The sequence below is a fragment of the Mesoplodon mirus genome, assembly GCF_964341445.2.
Source record: "Mesoplodon mirus genome assembly, chromosome: 13".
Taxonomy (NCBI): Eukaryota; Metazoa; Chordata; class Mammalia; order Artiodactyla; family Ziphiidae; genus Mesoplodon; species Mesoplodon mirus.
Window position 1 is genome coordinate 74,719,665 of NC_138989.1, and position 20,925 is coordinate 74,740,589.

At 46.2% G+C, this 20,925-nt stretch overlaps 1 protein-coding gene across 2 annotated transcripts in view; it reads right to left on the minus strand.

Moving 5' to 3' along the window:
* CCBE1 (collagen and calcium binding EGF domains 1) overlaps positions 1-18,764 on the minus strand; it is a 237,552-nt gene extending 218,788 nt beyond the window's left edge. Inside the window, exons 1-2 of one of the 2 annotated variants that reach the window (XM_082640749.1) lie at positions 18,087-18,764; positions 17,568-17,648 (exon numbers count right to left, since the gene is read on the minus strand). In XM_082640749.1, the coding sequence (XP_082496875.1) occupies positions 17,568-17,648; positions 18,087-18,217 (212 nt within the window). In that variant the 5' untranslated portion in view covers positions 18,218-18,764. The remainder of the gene's footprint in view (positions 1-17,567; positions 17,649-18,086) is intronic. The other variant, XM_082640750.1, reaches the window with a different exon arrangement.
* Positions 18,765-20,925: the final 2,161 nt, after the last annotated feature.

The following is a 20,925-nucleotide window of genomic DNA, read 5'->3' on the forward strand; positions in this document are numbered from 1 at the left end:
CCGTGTGGCATGCTAGGTACAGTACGGGATTTCTATCCTAGAAACGCTCAGAAATACACACACCTGTTCAAAAGTAAGATCATTAGTGGTGACAGAAGTACCCCCTCATCCATATGACTTAACTCGAGAGAGAGAACTCCACAAAACCCAGAGTTTATTGTGGGGGGATGTTTAAAACTTTGGGGTATGGCGACATTTTAGCAGTGTGAAAAAACTCTTAGGGATGAATACTAAAATATATTGTGGTAAAATGACATGTCTGGGATTTAATATACTTTAGAAAATAAAAGATAAAGCAAATGGTGCAAAAGCTTAATTACTGATGAGCACATGGACATTTTCTCGTAGAGTTACTTGAAGTTTTCATAATTAAATACATCGAAGGAAAATATGGTCAGCTTTTCCTCATCTTCCAAAAAAGGTAAGTTTGCACAGTTTCTTTATGACTACAATGCAAGTAAAGTACACTGAAAAGCAAAGGCTGCCATCGAGATTTATTTCCATCCAAATTACAACCCCACCCTAACAAAAACTCTTTCCAAAGGATGTGGACAGGGGCTTCCCTGGTGGCGCAGTGGTTGGGAGTCCGCCTGCCGATGCAGGGAACACGGGTTCGTGCCCCGGTCTGGGAAGATCCCACATGCCGCGGAGCGGCTGGGCCCGTGAGCCATGGCCGTTGAGCCTGCGCATCCGAAGCCTGTGCTCCGCAACGGGGAGAGGCCACAGCGGTGAGAGGCCCGCGTACCGCAAAAAAAAAAAAAAAAAAAAAAAAAAGGATGTGGACAAAGTTAGAGAGTGGTAGTATATATATGGACATATAAACACTACCAAATGTAAAATAGATACCTAGTGGGAAGCAGTCGAATAGCACACGGAGATCAGCTCGGTGGTTTGTGACCACCTAGAGGGGTGGGATAGGGAGGGTGGGAGGGAGGGAGACGCAAGAGGGAAGAGATATGGGGATATATGTATAACTGATTCATTTTGTTATAAAGCAGAAACTAACACACCATTGTAAAGCAATTATACCCCAATAAAAATGTTAAAAAAAAAAAAGGATGTGGACAAGGCAAGCTAGGGTGCAGGAGAAAATGAGCAGAAAAAAAAAATCAAGCTTCAAATTAATGAGGAGCCTGTTGATTTAGTTCAAAATTCAAGTGTGATACCATTTTGTTAAAAACTAGGACCACCTAAGCATGGAGAAGGGTATTAAAAATCTGATCATTATCTGGGTAATTCGAGAGAAGCCTCATCCTTTCACGTGGGTAAATCTGGCTGAAACAAACACACCCAAAAAAAGCCCTTAATCTAAATTATGTAGCTAACGGCCTTGTTTCATCATCTCTCTATTCCCCTTGGCCAGACAGAGCCAAATATGGAGCCAGAACGAGGAGAGCAGCATGATCATACTGGCAACTCGGCTGCAGCAGGCCACTTAGCACGTGAAGCCTTTACAAGGACCCTTGGAAAAATAAACTCCAGAGGATATACATGTGTTGAAATATGTTTGTAATAAAATTTTTGTGTAACTTTAAGACAAATATTAAGCCCAGTACGTTAGGATAAAAGATGTGAAGGAGATTTTATGAGAAAGCCTTCTCACCTGAGGTCACCTTTCCTTCCCATTTTTATTACCATGTCTCCCCAAGTTAAACAATTTCTCCTTTCTAGAAAGGGGGAGGTCCACCATGGGAGTAAGGCTCTGCCTTAGGAGAGGAAATTGATACTTCACCCTCCTTAGTCTGTGGGGCAGCACACCTGGAAAGAAAGCAGAAGGAAAAGCCAACAGCGGTGGCGGGAGTAGGGAGAGAGCGTAACACTTGTGCAGAGAAAGATGGACCCCTGTGCTCACCCAGCATGCGCTTGCAGCAAAGAGGACCTCACTTTCAACAGTATATACCTGGAGAGTAAAAAGACTTTTTTTCTCTTTAATTAAGTAACTGGGGTAAGACAAACTACCAAAGGCATTTAAGAGATGACAGCTCACAGATGGCTATCTTGCTTTTCAGGCTGATTAGAGGTAAGTATCCAGACTGTCCCACAGTATCTTCAGGTCAAGCAAATCCCCTGGGCTATAAACGAAGCCGGCTTCCTTTGGCTCAGCTCTCCTTGAGGAAGGGAGTGATCAGTCACAGACCACCAGAGCTAGAAGGAACCCGATCAAAGCCCCACCATCCACACCTAGGACCAGAGCCAGAGGGTTACAGGAATCCTAGGAGGGCAGCAACAGAGCTGTACACTAAAGGCCATGTCCTGCAGCTTCCAGAGCAAAATGCTATCTGGTGACTCTAGATTCTTCTCTCCTGATTCGTTTAGGTAAAACTTGATATATTTGAAATTTGCATCTTAAATGGAAAGCCTGAACCCACCAAAACCCTCAGCATCTGCTAACTGCTTAATAAGAAGCTCTCCAGTGAAGAGATGAATTAGGATGCATCCATACAATAAAAACACTATGTGGTAAAAATGAGTTAGCATTCCACGTAATGGTAAGTGTTCTTTACCTATTGTTACGTGAAAAAAGCAACTGCAGAACAAACCTGTTTCTGTAAGTAATAACTACGTTATGTCCGCAAGTAATAACTTCAAGTATGTCCGTTAGTAAAGGCACAGAAAAGATCAGGAAAATACACTCCAGTCCCTTGGCTTTCATTATCCTGGAGGAGCAAGAGTATGGAGGATCTCCAGTTCCCAGTCATTCATGACGTAAAACACGTAAAGAGCAAGTATCGCTGTCATATACAAAAAGGTAAAGTTTTAAAAAGAGACAATTACCTCTTTCTTGCGCTCTTTTGTAGTAACTAGAAAGCACAATTCTTCCTTTACACACTTCTCCAAGAAGGTGTTTTCCCCTCATCTTCATGATGGCAATTTCCTTTGGGAGCCAAGCCTCTCAGTTGCAGAGTCCTAAGAAGTATGGATGAAACCTTCACCTCTTCAGGACAAGAGGAGTTAAATATGGTCCCTGCAGCACCATGGGCTTCCCCAAATTAAGGCTTCCATCGCATCAAAGGTACCCGTATGAGCACATACCAAGTGTGTCAGGACCATCCAGAGTCAAGCTGTGTATAAGCTAAGGGATGAATAAACAGCCTAAAGATGATGCAAGTCCTATTTTAAAGGATGGACAGGAGAAATTGTGTTTTTTAATAACAGCCAAGAAAGGAGTCACTGGAGAGGCAAAATTCGGAGGTACAGCTTGAATAAACAGCTTGATGGCCAAACACTGTACGGGGGTTGTCTACACTGGAGCATCCCCATGGGTGCACCCCCCCATCCCAGCAGCAGTGACTGCTCAGAAATGGCTCCAGGTGTGCCAAGACCTCAACCCCTCCTGCTCTGGCACACCAGAGTGGCAGTTGGGACTGCCAAAGCCTCCTGGACCAGAGCCTCCTGCCTTAAGCATCCTTTGTCATTGACCTCAAGGTGTCCTCCACAGATGATCATTTTCATGTGAGCCATGACCTGGAAATGTGTTTCCCAAACACTAGGGGTCTCTGGGAAAGGACTCGAAGATAGTTGGGGTGGTAGACATGCCTAGTGAATTGTCAGCATCCTTTCACATCTTCGCCTAAGGTTTTAAATACCCGTTCCTATTATATCCTTTCTAATAGATTGCCACACTCATCATGCTGTCACAGACTCTGGAAGTTTAAGAACTCAGGTCACTTAGGAACCACGTCGTGTCTTGCCAGCCTCCAATTCAAAGAAATCCGTCATTAAGAACCTCAGAAGCACATCTACCCAGGAAATGCAATTATATTTCCTTAATTTATAATAACTTCTATTTCTATGATTTAATCAGCATGACTGCATCTTTCTTTTTGAACAGAATGGCAATTACAGTAAGTCCCCTACATACAAGTTGCGAACTTTCACACATTCCCATGTCCAGTCGTGTAAGTTAGTTCACGTGTCTGGCATACACTGTCACGTGCGTGCATCCCCTACAAGTGGTTGTGCTTTTGAGTACTTTACTGTACAGTACTATATAGAGTACAGTAGTACAGTATCTTTATTTCAAACCCAGGATGTCATCTATGATGAGAAAAGAGGAAAGCTACTACCCAGACATCACTGGATCGTTTTTTTAAGAGGGTAGATAGAATTGAATGCAGCAAGGAACCAGAACCGGTGCCATCATCGTCAGGCGTGAAATGGCAGCTTGCCCTATCTCCTAGGGCTAACGATCCTTCAGCTCTACCATCTCCCACCTCCTCCAGTCAGTAACTCTTCTTGCCTGTTCACTCGATGCCAGCCCCTGGATGCCAGCTGTTGTACTGTACTTTTCAAGGTACCGTAAGATTAAGAATGTTTTAGTCCTCGTGTAGTAGTTCATACTACATAGTATGAGATTATTAATCTTCATATGGCTATCCACACGGACCATGTTCTTTAGTGTGGAGAAAATTAAGAGAAAGTGTTTGCCGATGAATACTTGAACACTTGAGCTGTCTGACTCCAAGCGAGAAGATACCCTCCCCTAACTGGTGTCTCTTACATCAAGAAGAGCAAAGTTTTTGCTCTGGGTATTTTTTTCCTAATCCAGCCTATTTTTAGAAACTGGGTAGTTCTGCCCTTGATAAAAATGAAGAACCAGGGCTTCTACAATGGGTCAAGAAGATCCCAAAGGAATAAGGATATATGTTAACCTGTATATTCTGACGACAGTACTTAGTCCTGCCAATTTTAGTACTTTTAGGGAGAACTAAAATAAGACTTAATTTTTTGACAGCTTCAGGAGAATGAATTTGTCAAAATTATATAGAATTTCTCTGAGCTAGAAATACATGTATATCCAAGGAGAAAGGTATCGAGGGCTTCTTCGGTTTTCACAAACGTCTTGCTACATCCTTCACAAAACCAGGCTAAAAATGCGACTACTGTTGCTTTTTCTTCAATAATTCTTTGCTATCAACTCTCAAAATAAGTGCTACTTAACTGATTACTTTTACCCAGGCGTGTTTGTCCCCTGGAAACCATAACTGACACACTTCTTCAGATCTGTGGTTTCCTGTGCAATTCCTGAAAATAAAGCCTCTTTTCCACGGCTGAGAAAGGCCCACAAGTGAGTCTCTGCTCGGTAGCTGGGGAGACTTTTATTTTAAGGTTAAATTAGATCCTGCTACTCCCTTACTTCCCAACCTCCGATGGCTTCCCATCTTACCCAGTGATGGAAGAAACTGTCACAGGTATGGGAAGCCATTCTGGCTTACACATGGTTTGGCTTGACCTTTATGCTAACTACAACAGCCTGTCTTCTGGCCTGTCAAACAGGCATTGTACATCTGATTTAACCACTAAAATCTGATTTAACCATTTAAAAATCAAAAGGGAATAAACTGTGGTTCAGGCACTCAAAATGGAGCCGGATGGCCATCATGGATGTGCTTTCAGACATGTTCCTGTATCACTGAGAACTTGAATTCTCTGAGCTGTATCAGACTCAAGGATACCATCAGCCGTTCTTAATATCTGCTAGCAGCTGCCTAGGTCTCAAGGTCTCCCCTTGTACCTGTGCAACCACTTCAGACCCCAACCAATCCTTATTTGACAAGCATCCTGACTTCTGCCAGCTCCAATTATGATTCTTGATCGATGACTCATGTGACTAACTGTAACTTGGTGATTTTTGCTTACATAAGCCTCCCCCATTTTGCAGTCAGGTGGAACACAGTTTAAGTACTTCTTAAATTTGTGTCTCTTGGGCTATAGTCCTCAGGCTCAAATAAAATTCTTTTCTATTCCTATTAAAAATACATTTTTTGTTTGTTTGCTTGTTTTTATATATTATTTGTGTGAGAAGTATTGTAAACTTATTATAGTACAGTACTATATAGCCGATTGTGTTACTGGAGTACCTAGGCTAACTTTGTTGGAGTTACAAACTGGTCTTCTGTGCTCACAGAAGGGAACTCGTTCATATGTAGGGGACTTACTGTACACGTACGTAACGATGCACTCCATATGGACCTACTTGGGGACTGCCTGGTTTGCGGCCATATGGTATATACAGGGCTTAGGTGATAACTATGCAGTCAAACCACAGAGCACATTGTTTAGTTTTGCACAAAGTTAACGCAAACCTAGAAAAAGTCTTGTGTTTGCTGGGGGTTGAGAAGTTTCTTCAGTTACCAGAGGGGAGGCCTGAAGAGTTGAAGAGGAACACAGAAACGGAATGGGAAGAGAATCTGCCAGCACATAGATTTCCTATCACACTAAGTAGAAAAAATAGTGTGTGTTTGATGCTTGCAAGGAAAGAAAGACACAGCTTGACACTGAAAAGCTTTCATTTATAATATGCTGAGCCATGTTTGTATCTTGGGAGAAAGTTCATGCAGTGCAGCAACAAAACATTTTTTAAAAAATTCAACAAAGGTCACCAAGTAGCTCCAGACACCAAGCTGAGAGGCTGCAATAGGAAATGAAAAGTGATGGAATGTGCACCAGGGGATTTAGGACTGATCAGCTTAAGAAACACAACGCTCATGAGGAATGGACCACCTTTCTTGATCCACCTCAGTCCACTTCATCACTCTCCCGACTGCCCTCGAACCATCCAACTCAGAAGAGAAAGGTGATGCCAGGAGGGAAAAAGTAGGACCCGACAGAAGAAGTAGGAGACGCCAGGCACCAACACGAGCTCTAGCTGTACATTTCCCTGCCGAGGGGCATGGACCTGCAGTAACTGCACAAGACATGAGGACCCACGCCTAATGGCCAAAGGAGGAAGAAACAGGGACCATTTCTCCATTGGCAAGGAATCAGGTGGCTCACCCCCTTTTGCTTTCTGCTCCAAGGTTTTCAACCTTGGCTGCATAATGGAATCATGCAAGGAGCTTCAAAAATTTCCAATGTCTGGCACCCACCTCCAGAGTTTGATGAAACTGGTCTAGGGTACCAACAATCTCGAAGATGGAATTTTTTTTTAAAGCTCACCAGGTGATTCCAAGAGCAGTCTAGGCTGTAAAGCCATAGGCAGTGTTTTGCAAGTAGGAAGCAAAGAAGAGCCATGTATGAGGAAGGAGTCCCGGAACGGTACAGTGATGATCAGGACAATGCTTCTCAGTTTAATGTGCGTAGGAGACACCTAGGGACGCTTGTTAAAATGCAGATTCTAATTCAGTAGGTCTGGGGTGGGGGGGCCTCAGCATTTACAACAGTGATGTCTTGATGTAGGGAGTTAGAACAGATCACAGCCTCCATCATTTAGCTAGAGAAGGAGTTACCACAGAAGGGATCATTACAAACAACATTATGGTTTCATGTTTTTCTTCTTCAGTGGTATTAACGGTACTTTAATTTCATTGGATAACTCAGGGTCACCATGTGGACAGTGATGCCCATGGAAATCAGTGTGTATGAAAACCGTCCCCTTTATCACATGGCCCCAGCGTGTGCTGGGCTTTTTTGGTGGGGGGATACGATGCGCTGAATTGTGTCCTCCCAAAACTTACACATTGAAGTCCTAAAACCAGTACCGGAGAATGTGATTATTTAGAGATCAAAGCTTTAAATAGGCCAGAGTTAAAATGAGTTATGAGAATGGGCTCTAATGCCCTATGAAGTGGTATCCTTCTAAGAGGAAGAGATTAGGACACAGACAAGTACAGAAGGAAGACCTTGTGAAGACGCAGAGAGAAGACGGCCACCTGCAAGTCAAGGAGAGGCCTCAGAAGGGATCAACCCTGCCACCACACTGGTCCCAGACCTCTAGCCTCCAAAACTGCAAGTAAGTCTCTTGTTTAAGCTTCCCAGTCTATGGTAGTCTGCCGAGGCGTTCCCGGCAAACTAACATGGGGCAGGACGGGTGGCTGGTTCACGTGTCTACTTTTGATAACTTGTCTGACTTATGTTTTTTACCAGCAGGACGGACATCCTTATTTCTAGCATCCTCCTTCCCTTGTCTAAAGGTCTCTTTAATTTATGGTTGGCAGCAGGCAAGGTAACCAGTTGTCAGGCTTTTCAGAGGAGCCTAGTGGTTAACAACAGGCTCTGGCGTCAGCCTGTCTGGCTCCGCCACACACCTGCTCTGGGACTTGAGAATTCACAGAACAAGCTAGTTCCTGACAGCAAGCCTTCACACAGGGCCGCCAGAGGAACGCACACGAGCTTGCGTTTCTCCGTGATCTCTGCTTTTGCATTCAAAGTTCCCCCAGACCCACCCCCCTTTTCCCTCCCCTCCTCTCACCTGTGTTCCAGGTAGAAAATGCAGCCTGATTAAAGTGACCGAGTAGATTTTAGGCAGAGCCTCACACTTATCTTTCCCTATGCCCTCCCAGCTGATGGGCAGGAGTGATTTCCAGAAAACCGACATAATATTAAAGTTGATTTTTACAGAATTAAAATCCTTCAGCCAAACTTTCTCAGAGATACAACCCCATTGATGTTACATTCTAGGTTCCTCTAACCTTTCAGAATCGGCCAGAACTAAATTCCAGTGCATCTTTTAGGCAATGACCTTGCCCTCCAATGAACAGCCTTGTGGTCTTGCTGGGCTCCCAGGAAGCCAACCTCCACTCTGACCTGTAATTTTTCACCACAGAAGCCGTGAGTCGTTTCACTATAGGAAAATTCCAGAGTGACACACGGACACGTTACCAAGAGCAAGGCCAAGTGGAAGCAAAGAGAGGGGAGAGGTGGAGGGGAAGTCACAGCCTGGTCTCCGCACTGGCTTTTCGACGGCCTCCAACCTCTGAAGGAACAGTGCTGAACACACACAGGACGTTACAAAAAGTGCATTTGTCAATCTGTTGACCTTTATAAGCTTAGTTTGCCTTTCATTTAACCTCCATTCAGCTGAGTCCATTAAAACGGCTGTTACCAAGGTCAGAGGCTCCTACATGACTAATATCCACATCTTTTTCTCCCCCGACTTCATCTCCATAGAATACTCTCTATTCCTTATCAAGTGTTTATACCTATAATTTTCTTCTTTGCTATCCCCCAGGGCATTTCTTAATCTCCCTAATGTGTCAAGTGGTGCATTCCAACATTCTCCTCCTTTCCCTTCTCCAAAATACCAGTAGACTCTCCCTCTCTCTCCTCGGAGTATTTCAGTAGTCCTTTCCTTCTCCACTACTTTGTCCCCACCCTCAGTGTCGAAAGGCATCACGCTAGGAGTCTCCGTAATCTCCATGGAATCAAAGAGCTGGCACTGAAAAAGGCAGTTCAGAGTTTAAGTTCAAAAGTTTAATTACTGATGTTGTGCACAGTGCAACTGAGCCGACCTATGATGCTTTTTAGCCGTAAAAGGAAAAGTGAAATGTTGCAACACTGATTTAGGACACTCTTCATTGAAAATAACTTTCTCTAGATGTGTGTTCCTCCAATAAAATATATACTCTCATTTGATTTTTGAACGTGAGGCCTTCCAGTGTAGAAATTCAAAACGAACAAGTTTATGGAGAGTTGGCTTTGAGTCAAAGCATGTGACGATCACTACACAAGTTGGGAATTAAGGACATATGGAATTAAGAATGGTGGGCAAGGAGCCAAGGCAATCCAAGGATTACTCAGCTGGCAAGGAAGGCCCGTCTGGGAACACACAGAAAAGCAGCAGTAAGTCAGCACTTAACTAGTTGCAGTAAAATCCGCTTCTTAAAAACATCCCGACAAGTTACATTCACTTAGAGAATCATGTAAGGGAAGATGACTGGAAATAAAGTTCCAGCTCAACAATAACTATGGTTGATGCCTTGAGATCAGGAAATCAAGTCACAATGAAAAGATGCTCAGGCCAGAGACCCAGATACAGTAAGGCAATACAAAGGCAAAGGCCCCAAAGAGGAAGCAGCTTAAATGTCCTCAAGGTTGCCCCCTTGAGGACTCAGACCTGTGGATGAGGTCACATACGGATGAAGAACTCCACTCCCAGTCTTTGTATTAAGACAGCACTTCAGAAGTTGGCAAACTTTCCCTGAAGAGGGCCAGACAGTAAATATCTGAGGTTTGGGGGGCCAAGTAAGGTCTGTTGTGCAGTTTAACCCTTTAACCAAGGTAAAAAGCATTCTTAGATCATGGGTCATATAAAGACATGCCACCTGCCCTACTTGGCCAATCCCTGCTTTATACCAAACTTTCCGAGCCAGATCCCAGTGCAGAGAGCTCTCCCAGCTTCCCACCAGTTCTCTGTACCAGCAGCCACTGACAGCTGCTCCTTCTGTTCCCAGAGGACTAAGGATGGGGGCCTCACACCAGCACGGGCAGATATCAGAGAACACCCCAGAGCAGTGGCCAAGGGGTGGAAAGGTTGCGAATGGCTAAGGCTAGAATGGACGTGGTCCAAGTTTCTGAAGTCATGAAGGGCATGGAAAGATGACCTAGTTCACGTCCTAACACACGGAACAAGGAGGCAATAGAGTTGTTCTTGCAAGTTCTCACACCTAGTTTTGACTCACATGAATCATACCTTGAAGCTAGAAAGATGTACTTTGCTTGACTGGGATTAAACATGTAGAGGTAACACCACTCCGACCCTATACAGGTACTTCAGGACGTAAACAAGTTGTCGATACAGTTCAGGTGCATTTATGAACACAGACCCGTAATGGGTTATTAGAGTCGAGGAATGCAGGAGGGGCACGCCTTCTCTCAACACTCTGCTTAAAAGTTACTGTTGGCAAACACGGGGCAACCTAGGCTGAGGCGAACCGGGTCCACACGAGGTATCTGTTCCTAGTTGGCCCATTCTGAGCTGTCTCACAGGACACACAGAGAATTGGCCTTCTCTTTGGAATGCTTTCACATTCCAATAATTCTTAGAAGGGACTTGTGGCACGTGTTAGTTCCCTTCCTGCTAGGAGAAGAAAAACACATTAGTTACCACCGTCCCCGGGTTCTCGTGTCCCTGCCTGGAGCCATGGGGTTTCTTTTGCTGAAAAGATACAGCTGGGCCACAGGAAATTAAGCTCTTAGTCTCCCCAAATGTGACATCGGATGTGTGCCAAAGATAATCATCTAACAAACGTCCCCAAGGACATCCTTGGCTCGAAATTCCTTTACTGAAAAAAAAAAAAAAATTGAATTAAAATCCATACATTCCATGAGGGCAGAGGTTTGGGGGGTTTTCCCCGACTTACTCACATATGTATTCTGGGTGCCTAGAATGTGCTCGGCACAGAGCAAGCTCTGAATAAGGAACACAATCGCTGGTAAAACTTTGAAATTGGTAAATGGCTTTTATGGAAAAGAACCTGGCTGGTAGAAGAGAAACTGCAGATGTTACAGCTGATTACCTTTTCACCCCCCAAATAAAAAGCAATAAGCTGATACAGAATGGAGACCTTCGTTCACTGGATAGTCAGCAATGCCCCGAATCAGCAGACCCTCTAACGCACAGAAGCAGCGAGGGTCCCACTGCACAGCAAGGTAGTAAGTTTGCGGAAGGTGAACCACTGAACTTAAACTACCGATTGGAATGCAAACTACCATCTGAGAAAATAGGGTATTCTAGAAAAAAGAGCATATTTGCTTTTTCCAGGTGCATCCCCCCCACAGCTTCACTTAGAAAAGATGAAGGGAAGTGAATGTAGCAAGTCAGGCATCAACAACTTTGGGCACAATGAGTAGCAACTGGACCCGGTCTCAAAGGACACCAGTGAAAGCATGGCCTTTTATGGCCAGTCCAGTTGTTAGTTGTTTCCTACCCTTTTGTCTTGTTCCCTAGAGAATGAGTGAAAAGTGAGAAAGAACCTTGCCTGGGCCAACATCCTCCACCCTCCCCTCTCTCCAGACACCTGCTCAAGCTAAAGAAGAGGGTGTGGGTAGGGAGCGAGATCCCCTTTAAAACTACATCCACCACCACTTCAAAGCCAGTGTCCACAGGGCAATCAACACACTGGGCAGGACTGCCCACATCCTCTTCAGGTATTATTTAAAGTAACAAGTCCATGGAATGAGCTATAGAACCACCAGAATCAGCACCTATAACACATTAGCAATTAAAGCTTAACAGGTCAAGGTGGGAACTAATGCAAACCATGGCAGCAGCTCAGAAGTTAAGGAATCGGTTTCTAGAAGAAAGAAACTCAGCTAAAGATAGCAGGCGTACTCTGATAGCAAGAGAAGTTCGGGAAGACCTAAAAGATTTCGGTCAAATCTCCTTGTTTACTTATAACATTAACATTCATCCACCGAGTCCTGTGTACGCGACAATGTGTATGGACCCTGTCCAGGCACGGGGCTAGCCTCTGAGGCTACAGTCATGGATGAAAGGACAGAGGAACCAGGTGCTCAGCAAGCTAACCATCCAGTGGGAGAGAGGGTCTAACAGGGAAACGTGAGGCTGCCTCCAACTTATCTGTGATTCAGGCAGTTTTGCACGAAGCCACCCCATCCGTCCCCTGCTGTTCTTCACAACATTTGGACTACTTCCTCCTTATGGTTGGAATATGGACAGTGGTCATGAAGATACAAGTGCTTTCTTAAAGGGGTCCCACAAGCCCTGAATAAGCGAACAGTGATTCAGAGCTGCCCTCAGAGCGGGTTCTAAGCTATGCTGGCCACAGAACGGGGAGGGAGAAGGGAGGGACCAGAACTGGGCTGAGGACCTAATCGCTAGTCTTGTCTCTGCCAATAAGACCCTTCATGACCCTGGACAAGGGGCAAATCTCTAAGAGTCTCTAAAATGGGGTAAACTATGCCTTCTGCCTGCTTTTATACTTACGTGAATAGAGGACATCGTGTAGTCAGGTAGGAGGCAGGAAGCAAAAGATATCCTTTTTGTATTGATGATTTTCCCAAGGCACTAGATTTCTGGGCCAGCCTACATTTGGAGAGGCAACTAAAAACAGCTGACGTGTGACTGCTATAAACACCCTCAGGGTTTCTGGCTAGGGTCTGAACGTGCTCTTTCAAAAATGTCTACTGTAAAGCTCAAAACTCAGCAGATGTCTACTGAGCACCCAGCTTGCGCACTCACCACGCCAGACTTGGGGAGACACAGCAGCGAGCCTGAGAGGCAGCATTCGCTGAGCGCTTCCTATGTATGTCAACTCATTTACATCTTCACTGTAACCTATAACCGCAGTACTAACGTGATCCTCACTTACTTAAAGGAGAACACTAGAGCACACAGGTTGAGAAATGTTCAAGGTCACAGAAGCAGTAGAGCTGGAATTCAAACTGGGGAAGAGAGTTTCTACTATGGGTGTTTTGACATCAAAGCCCTGTGTAGGGACCCAGGAACCTGCCAGATAGCACATTCTCCAGCCCTTCCTCCAATGGAGACTCAGCTAAAGTCCGGGGCTCTCCCTCTGGTGGTGCTGCTCTAATTAAGCGAACTTATTGCTCTCCAATTTGCAAGTAAACATATTTGCAGAAATATGTCAACTTCCACATTTTAATTGAGATAATGCAACAGTGTTGCCAAATCTTAAGTGGGAGTTTTTGCATCCCCATGTCATTATTTCCCATGGGAACATGACCCTCATGAGACAGCACTGATGGGACAAATACAGCTGAGAGCCTCTACTTGTAGGTCTGTGAACCACAAAGCTGAAGATCATAGCTAGTACAACACCGAACATTCTGTTAAAGAACCACGTTAAAGGGCAATCAAGTCTTCTCTTGCCCATAAAGCCATTCCTAGCTGTTTCTAATCTCTTCCCCATCACATAGTATACACTACACAATTTTGAACTCAATCATGTACATTGTATACTGGTTACAGCCTTAGAGGCCTCGGTCTAAAAATCAAGTCTGTAAAACGTGACCAGAGACTACGCTCAAGCATTTTCTAGGACTATCTTAAGCTCATAATAGATGCTCAAGTCCTTAATTGATTAATGGATCCAAAGAGTTAATTAGCATGTTTATTGGACACAGGCTCACTCAATACAAGTTGATTTCTTGATGTTTCCTACACTCATTTTCTTATTTTTAAAAAGACTTTATCACTTTCTTGATATGAGACCCCCATAAAGAAAAGATAAACACAAACCTTTTGTTCAAAAACTACGTCATCTGGGAAAGGAGGAAAAAAGTTAACTTGTAGGAACAACTTTAATAGGCACAAGAGGGGTAAATGCCATTATAACTTTATGGGCTTGCTTTGGCTAGGATAAATTTAGAGTCTAGAGAAATCACACACACTCTGAAATCTTAACTACTGGTAAAAGAATACGCTCCATGTCAGAGTATAACACTGAGCAAACATGCCCTCTAAGCTTAAGCTGCCAAAGGCGTTCGCTCAGTGTTTTATCAGCTTTGGGGACTTGGCTCAATGCACACTGGGGTAGAGTCCCTAGAGACAGACCCTGTGATTACGACGAAATCCTACAAGGAAGGAAAGCTATACATATAGGAACCAACGTCGTGTATAACATGGAAATGTAAGCTCAATTGTTTGAGACAGATCAAGAGCAGTGGTAACTCAGAAAACCACTGTGGTCACGGGCTGCTGGAGTTACCTGCTTCTTTCGAGTTTATAGCCTCTAAATGTATAGTTTTCTTCCTTACTTAGATGCCAGATTTGCAAAGTTCAGCCACATCTGTAGACACCACCGGGATGATGAAAGGGCCCAGACTTTGAAGTCAGACAAACCTGGGTCTGAACCTCGACTCTCCCGTGTATTAACTTTGTGATCCTGGGCAAGTGAACTTAATCCGAGCTTCGGTTCTCTCTGTAAAACTGAGGCAACACCCATGCTACAGAGTGGCTTTGAGGATTACAGCTGTATGTACGTAAAGTGCATAGGACACTGGGTGAATATATAGTAAATCCTCCAACTCTCATTTAATATAAGGTTTAAGCGGAAAGGTGTTGCTTATGTAAAACCACGGAAAACAAAAGTGTACAAGCGTGGTGGTGTCCAGGATAGAGTATTCCGACCCCATCTCTTTTCCATATCACCTCAGCCTCCATATGACTTTTAGGAATAATGGCAAATCAGATGTTACATCTACCATACCTCCATGTCAATGGGTTTTCGAAAGCCAGTGTTAAAAGACCACCTTCTAAATTCAGGAGTGAGGGCTTCCCTGGTGGCGCAGGGGTTGAGAGTCCGCCTGCCGATGCAGGGGACACAGGTTCGTGCCCCGGTCCGGGAAGATCCCACATGCCGTGGAGCGGCTAGGCCCGTGAGCCATGGCCGCTGAGCCTGCGCGTCTGGAGCCTGTGCTCCGCAATGGGAGAGGCCACAACAGTGAGAGGCCCGTGTACCGCAAAAAAAAAAAAAAAAAAAAAAAAAAAGACAACATAAATTCAGGAGTGACTTCCGGTATGCATTCTCTTCTACAAAAAGCCATTCACCAGAGACATCTGCTAAGAGTGGGATTCTAGGCAGTCAGAAAGCATTCCCAGAACCGTAGTAGCTCTGCTACGTTACTTTCACTTTAATTAAGGGTCATCCAACAGTCCACGAGTCCGATTTCCTGGAAGGCTGGCTCTTTGTCTGATTTTACGTTACTGTGGTAGAAGGGCTAACTCATCTGCAGGGGCCTCTGAGCTCCTGAGGATCTGTCCAAACAGGTCTGCACCATGACTCCGGTGAGGACACTGGTTTCTATAGCAGCGCTTCAAGGCTTAATACATATCTCGTTAACATGCAAGTTCTGATTCAGGAGTTCTGGGCAGGGGCCTGAGACAATACAAGCTCCCAGAAGATGCCTGTGCCAGTTTCCAGACCACACCGGGAGTAGCAAGGGTCTACAGGGCCAGGACAATTAAATTTTACAAACCGAAGAGCACACAGCGTTCCTCCATTCTTGGGGCTCAAAATGGGGGCAGCAACTGGCAACTAACTGTGTTTGGGAAGATACTAAACTATGGCAATTGTATAAAACCAATGAAGTACACATAGAACTCTTAAAGGAAAACCAAAGAAACAATATTCACAGGGACCATTACCATTTTCTTCAACTGAAAACATCCTCCCACTCCTCTAAGCTCTTTTCTCCTAGAAATAAGATATCCTTTTTATTAGCTCTCATACGCTGTTTCTTTGAGTAGCTGTTAATGAAAACATATCAAGACACTGCTAATGTCTCCTACAGAGGCTTAGTACAGAAAAACACGTTTTTAAATTCTGTTTTAAAAAAAGATAGTAACAGCATAACAAGTAACAGCGTAACGAATGAAATCAGCTTAGAACACTAATCAGGCACCAATGGTTTCTGAAAATCAGACACGCATTCTGTAACTGTCACTGACTTATGTGCAGTCTGACCTTCAGGGACCAAATAAACGAGCAAACCATCTCAGGGATACGTTCCATGTTAGAGGTTTTATGCTGCGGTGACAGGGAAAAAAACGGGTCCTAAGAAATAGTGTGGAAGAAACAGGGCTGGCACCAGGTCTCCAGATGGGCGACCTTGCTTACCCAGTTAACCTAAGTCTTCACCTGCCAACTGAACCATACTCCCTCTTCCCCACTAGCTCACATGTCTCGTCAGTGTCACCACCCACTTCCCAGAGAAGGCGCCCTTCCCAAGGCTAAAACTTGACTGTTGCTTCACTTAAGCAGCATGGTACGTGATGTAACTGATGGTGCCTTTGTACCCTAAACTGACCAGCCCTGTAACCACTTACACCTGAACCTTTGAGCACATGCAAATTTTTTTTTTTTAACAGCTCAAAGGATTCATCTGCTACCACATCATTAGTGCAACTTCCTTCTCTTTCAAGTTCACTTTTGAGGATTACTGTGTTATCTTGTACTACCCAATAGTTAGCCTGGCACCCCAAACAGTGCATGATTCCCAGAGACAGAGATGGAGTCTGGTGGAGTGTGTGATCCCTGTACCTCCCACAGAACCTTTAAAAAGCAGGCAACTCATAAGCGCTTATGGTGGGTGCCTCCTTCCAATGAGGGCACTGGCACAGAAGCCTATGGTGACAACAAGTCAACCCTCACCTCCAGAAAATTGCAAGCAGGGAACAGTGATTCACCTTGCTGAGAATCAGAACCACCTGGGAGCATTTTCCAGCCTATTGAGTCCCTAGCCCTATTCATGCTTAGCTTTAACAAGTACCCAGGCTCTGTGAGCTGGGTTTTCAGGAAGACTGATCCTCTTCTTGTGGCTCAACCATCTTGACGCTTTTTGCTTTCACTTAACCCTATCGACGGCCGGCAGTCCTCCCACATCCTCCTGCCCACAGAGGCCGTGACACTGTTACACACTGTCCTAGCAGAAAATCAAAAGATAGCCAAGGACCAAGGATTTCCTGGTTGTATGCCTTTAAGTTTTCAAAACAAAACGCAAGACCAGCTATTCACCTTTGTTATGCCGCACTGTTTACACTCCCCATCCGACCCGCTTTCTTTACCAAACTTTCAACGTTTTCTCCAACCATCACGCAAGTATTCGAGGAAGCAGTAAACCACCTCCCTCGGGTTCTTAGAGCACGAACTCTAGGTGCGGCCGCCACTCAGCTGCCCATCGTTGCTCCGGCGCAGAAACCACACGCAAAAGAAAAGAAAGCGTTTGCACCAAGGAGCACTCACCCAGCACCCACCACCGTGGCCCCGGTCCCCGAGCGGATCTCCAAGCCCCTCCTGCGCGGCGCCGCCTCCCCAAACAGCCCGGGCGCGCACGGACGGACTCCGCGGAGCCCCGAGACTTACCTGAAGCACGTCGTGAGCTCGCCTGAAGGCTTCAGACACGGGTATGTGGTCGTGGCGATTTTGTTTTCCGAGCAGATTTCTCTGTGGAAAAAGTTGAAGAACTTCGTTGGTTCTCCGCTGGAGAGCGGAGGGCAGACGCGCGTTGGGCGTCCGCGTCCCGCGCGCCGACCAGGCGCTGGTTCCCCTCAGGCGGGCGCGGAGCGGGCTCCAGGGTCAGGAGCGGGCCCGGCGAGGGTCCAACGCAGGGAACCCAGGTCCAAGGGAAAGAAAAGGTGAAGAAGCGGGGCACTGAAGGGCGGCAGGAATGCTGCGCGCGGGTATCTCGGTGCCCCAACCCACAGATGGGGGAGCCAGGGCTAAGGGCGCGGAGGGTCTCACCCGGGAGCAGAGTTTAACGTCGGTCAGAACAGTTGAGTGCCGGGGGAAGCGAGGGCGTGAGGCTCACCGCTGTGGGGGGGAAGGGGCACCGCCTGCACCCCAAGAGCCGGGGCGCACCAAGCAGGGACCGGCAGCGCTTACCTGTCGCTGCCCTCGGGCTCCTCTCGGTAGCTCCACGTGTGTCCCAGCGCCAGGAGCAGCAGAAGTGGACCCAGGCTCTTGCCCAGCTGCCCCCTCGCCGCTCCTCCCCGGCTCGGAGGCGGCGGCACCATCAGGGAAGCTCCCGGCTTCTTCCCGGCGCCGGAGCTCTCTCCCCGCCCTGCGCCCGGCTCCTCCGCGCCCGCCGCCGCCTTCCCTCTCCCCGGCAGGGGGCGCCCGAGGGCGGGGGCGTTTGCGCCACCTGCGAGAGGCACCGGGGTTGGTGCCGCCGTGGTGTTGAGGGGGATTAGGCTAGGGACTGGGGTGCAGAGTGCTAGCTCTGAAGAGAGGCTGGGAAATGGGGCGCCTGCGGTGCCTAGCCGGCGCGACGGTCGCGGGGTCCAGGCCGCCTCGCTCGGGAGGTTCACGCCGAAGAGACGAACTAGCTCCACGCGGCTTGGGGCGGCGCCCTCGCCGCCTGCTTCTTCCTCCGCCGGGCGCCGCGCGCAGGGTGCGGAAAGCAGGCGGCCGCTTGCATTTTACCCCGGGGTCGCACGCCCGGGAGGAGGAGTCGATTCTCACCCCGGGAAAAGGGAGGGGGAGCAGAGGGGTTAATAAGCTTCCTTCCTGTTGTCAGTTGCTTTCCAAGGACTCGGGTCAGGCAAATGTTTGGCTTTTCCCCTCGAGCGCCTACATTGTCCTTTCCCGCTACCTCGGTTCTCCTTAGCAGAATAAGGGAGGAAGGAGGAGGTGAAGGCTCCAGCGGCTCTCCCAAACTGCCTTCTCTAAAACCTGAAATTGCACCATTTCTGGAGCGTGGTCTGTCTTCATTAAAGCCCCTTAGTCCTCTGGTCGAACAAGCAACGAGCTCTCCTCAGCTCTTTCTGGGTGGGTGGGTGGGTGTGCGGGGGGAGGGGTAAATCCTCTTGCCCTGAGCAGCTTTAATGCTGCTTCAAAACCACGCACACACGTGAGAGCTGGAAGATCAGGTGAGACACGGAAGGGGGCCGTTAATCAGCGCCTGCCCCCTGCTAGTTAACGCGGGGCTGTTAACGGGTATCCTGAAAACCCGGGCTGCGGGGCGGTACGGTAAATCAGCTCACCTGGTGGTGACCCAATTGTAACTCATATATATACGCCTGCATCTTCACACTTGGTTGCACGTTAGGCGTTTCTGTGCCTGTTAAAGAGAAGCTCGTGATATAAACGTGCCCCGCTGAGCAAGCAAGTGGTCGTGGCCCAGAAATAAGTTGCAAGAGCAGGAGGTTGCCGGAGGAGGTGAAAAGGTAGCTTGTTCACAAGTTACCGGTGTGCTAATTGGTTAGGTGAGCAGGTGTTTTGATTCAAAATATTCTGGGCAACTGAGAGTCACCGTGCATATCACATACATCTTGACATTTTAAAATAGCAATGGTATCCTCATTTCTCTGTAGATTGCTTTTATATTTTCCAAAGGTTTTTCACATTCACGATTTTATTTGATACCATATCCCTTGAAACTAGGAGTCCGACTTCAGCGAGGTGGGTTTCTTTCCTACAAACCTTAGACATGGCAGAGCATAAAACACACTTGATATTGAAATACGGTGCTACACACAAGAGCAGTGAATTTTCACGTGGTAGTTCAGGAGACACTTCAGAAGCTTGCCAAACCTGCCAGTGACCATCATACAGTCAGGAAAAAAAACAACAAATAAACCTGGATTCAAACCCAGGCTGTGTGGCTTCCTTGGTCTGTGACCTTGCACAAGTTACATGACCTTGTGCAAGTTACCTAACCTTTCTGAAACTCAGTTTCCTCATCTGTAAAATGGAGAAAACTCCCTGAGTGTTTAAGAGTAATAAATGAGGTAATGCATGTGATGTTTTCACAGTGCCTGGCGTATATTGAGCGCTCAGTAGACATTAACTGTTACCATTTTTAACCTAAATGATTATATGCACAGGATTTTCAGTTTTAACTTTCCAGCTTTCTGCTTTCTAGATAAATAGTTTATTTCACAACAGTTGTTTGGGTTCCTAAAGAGATACCTCTCTAAGCACTTGAAAAATAAACCCATGGTGGAAATTATAAAAATTGTATCACTTTAGATTGTGCCAAAAAATGTTTAGTCTCCATCTTGCAGAGAAGAGGCCATTCTGTAGAAGGTTCTATTTCTTTTTTATTTCTTTCTTTTTTTTTTTTCTTTTTTTGGCCAAGTCATGCAGCTTGTGGGAATCTTAGTTCCCAGACCAGGGATAGAACCCACGCCCCCTGCAGTGGAATCTTGGAGGCCTAACTGCTGACTGGACCACACGCGAGGGGAAGTCCCTAGGAGGTTCTATTTTTATTTTCTTACCTATTACTCTATTTTGATATCTGGCTATCTTTTTTTCTCCTCTTTACTCAATTTTGCTTTTCTACTGTTGTATTATGGGTCTTAGTTCTACAAGTAGGAGAGAATGGTATAGGAGTTTGTTATCGGCTTCCTTAAATAGTTAATAAGCCACATATGGGGACATGCAACTTTACGGAGAAAGTAATTCAGGCTGCAAATGATAAAAGCAAAATCATGTCTGTTATGCACAGCTGTGTGGTGGAAAATTGGGGACTGAGCTGACTTTGAGGCCTCCTTATTTTCAGCCCCACCACTGAGCACAGATGAGAATGAGGTGTCAGAGGAGGTGCTGGGGCCCAACAAACAGGCCAGGTTTGCCTGGGAGGAAACCCTGAGGCTGGGTGGTCAGGGAGCATTTCTAGAAGAGGTGAGCTGGAGCAGAGACCTTTTTTAAAACCATTGCCTGGAGGCCTGGAATTTAACCTCACTGGCAGCTACTGACCACACAAGACATTTCTCGTGGG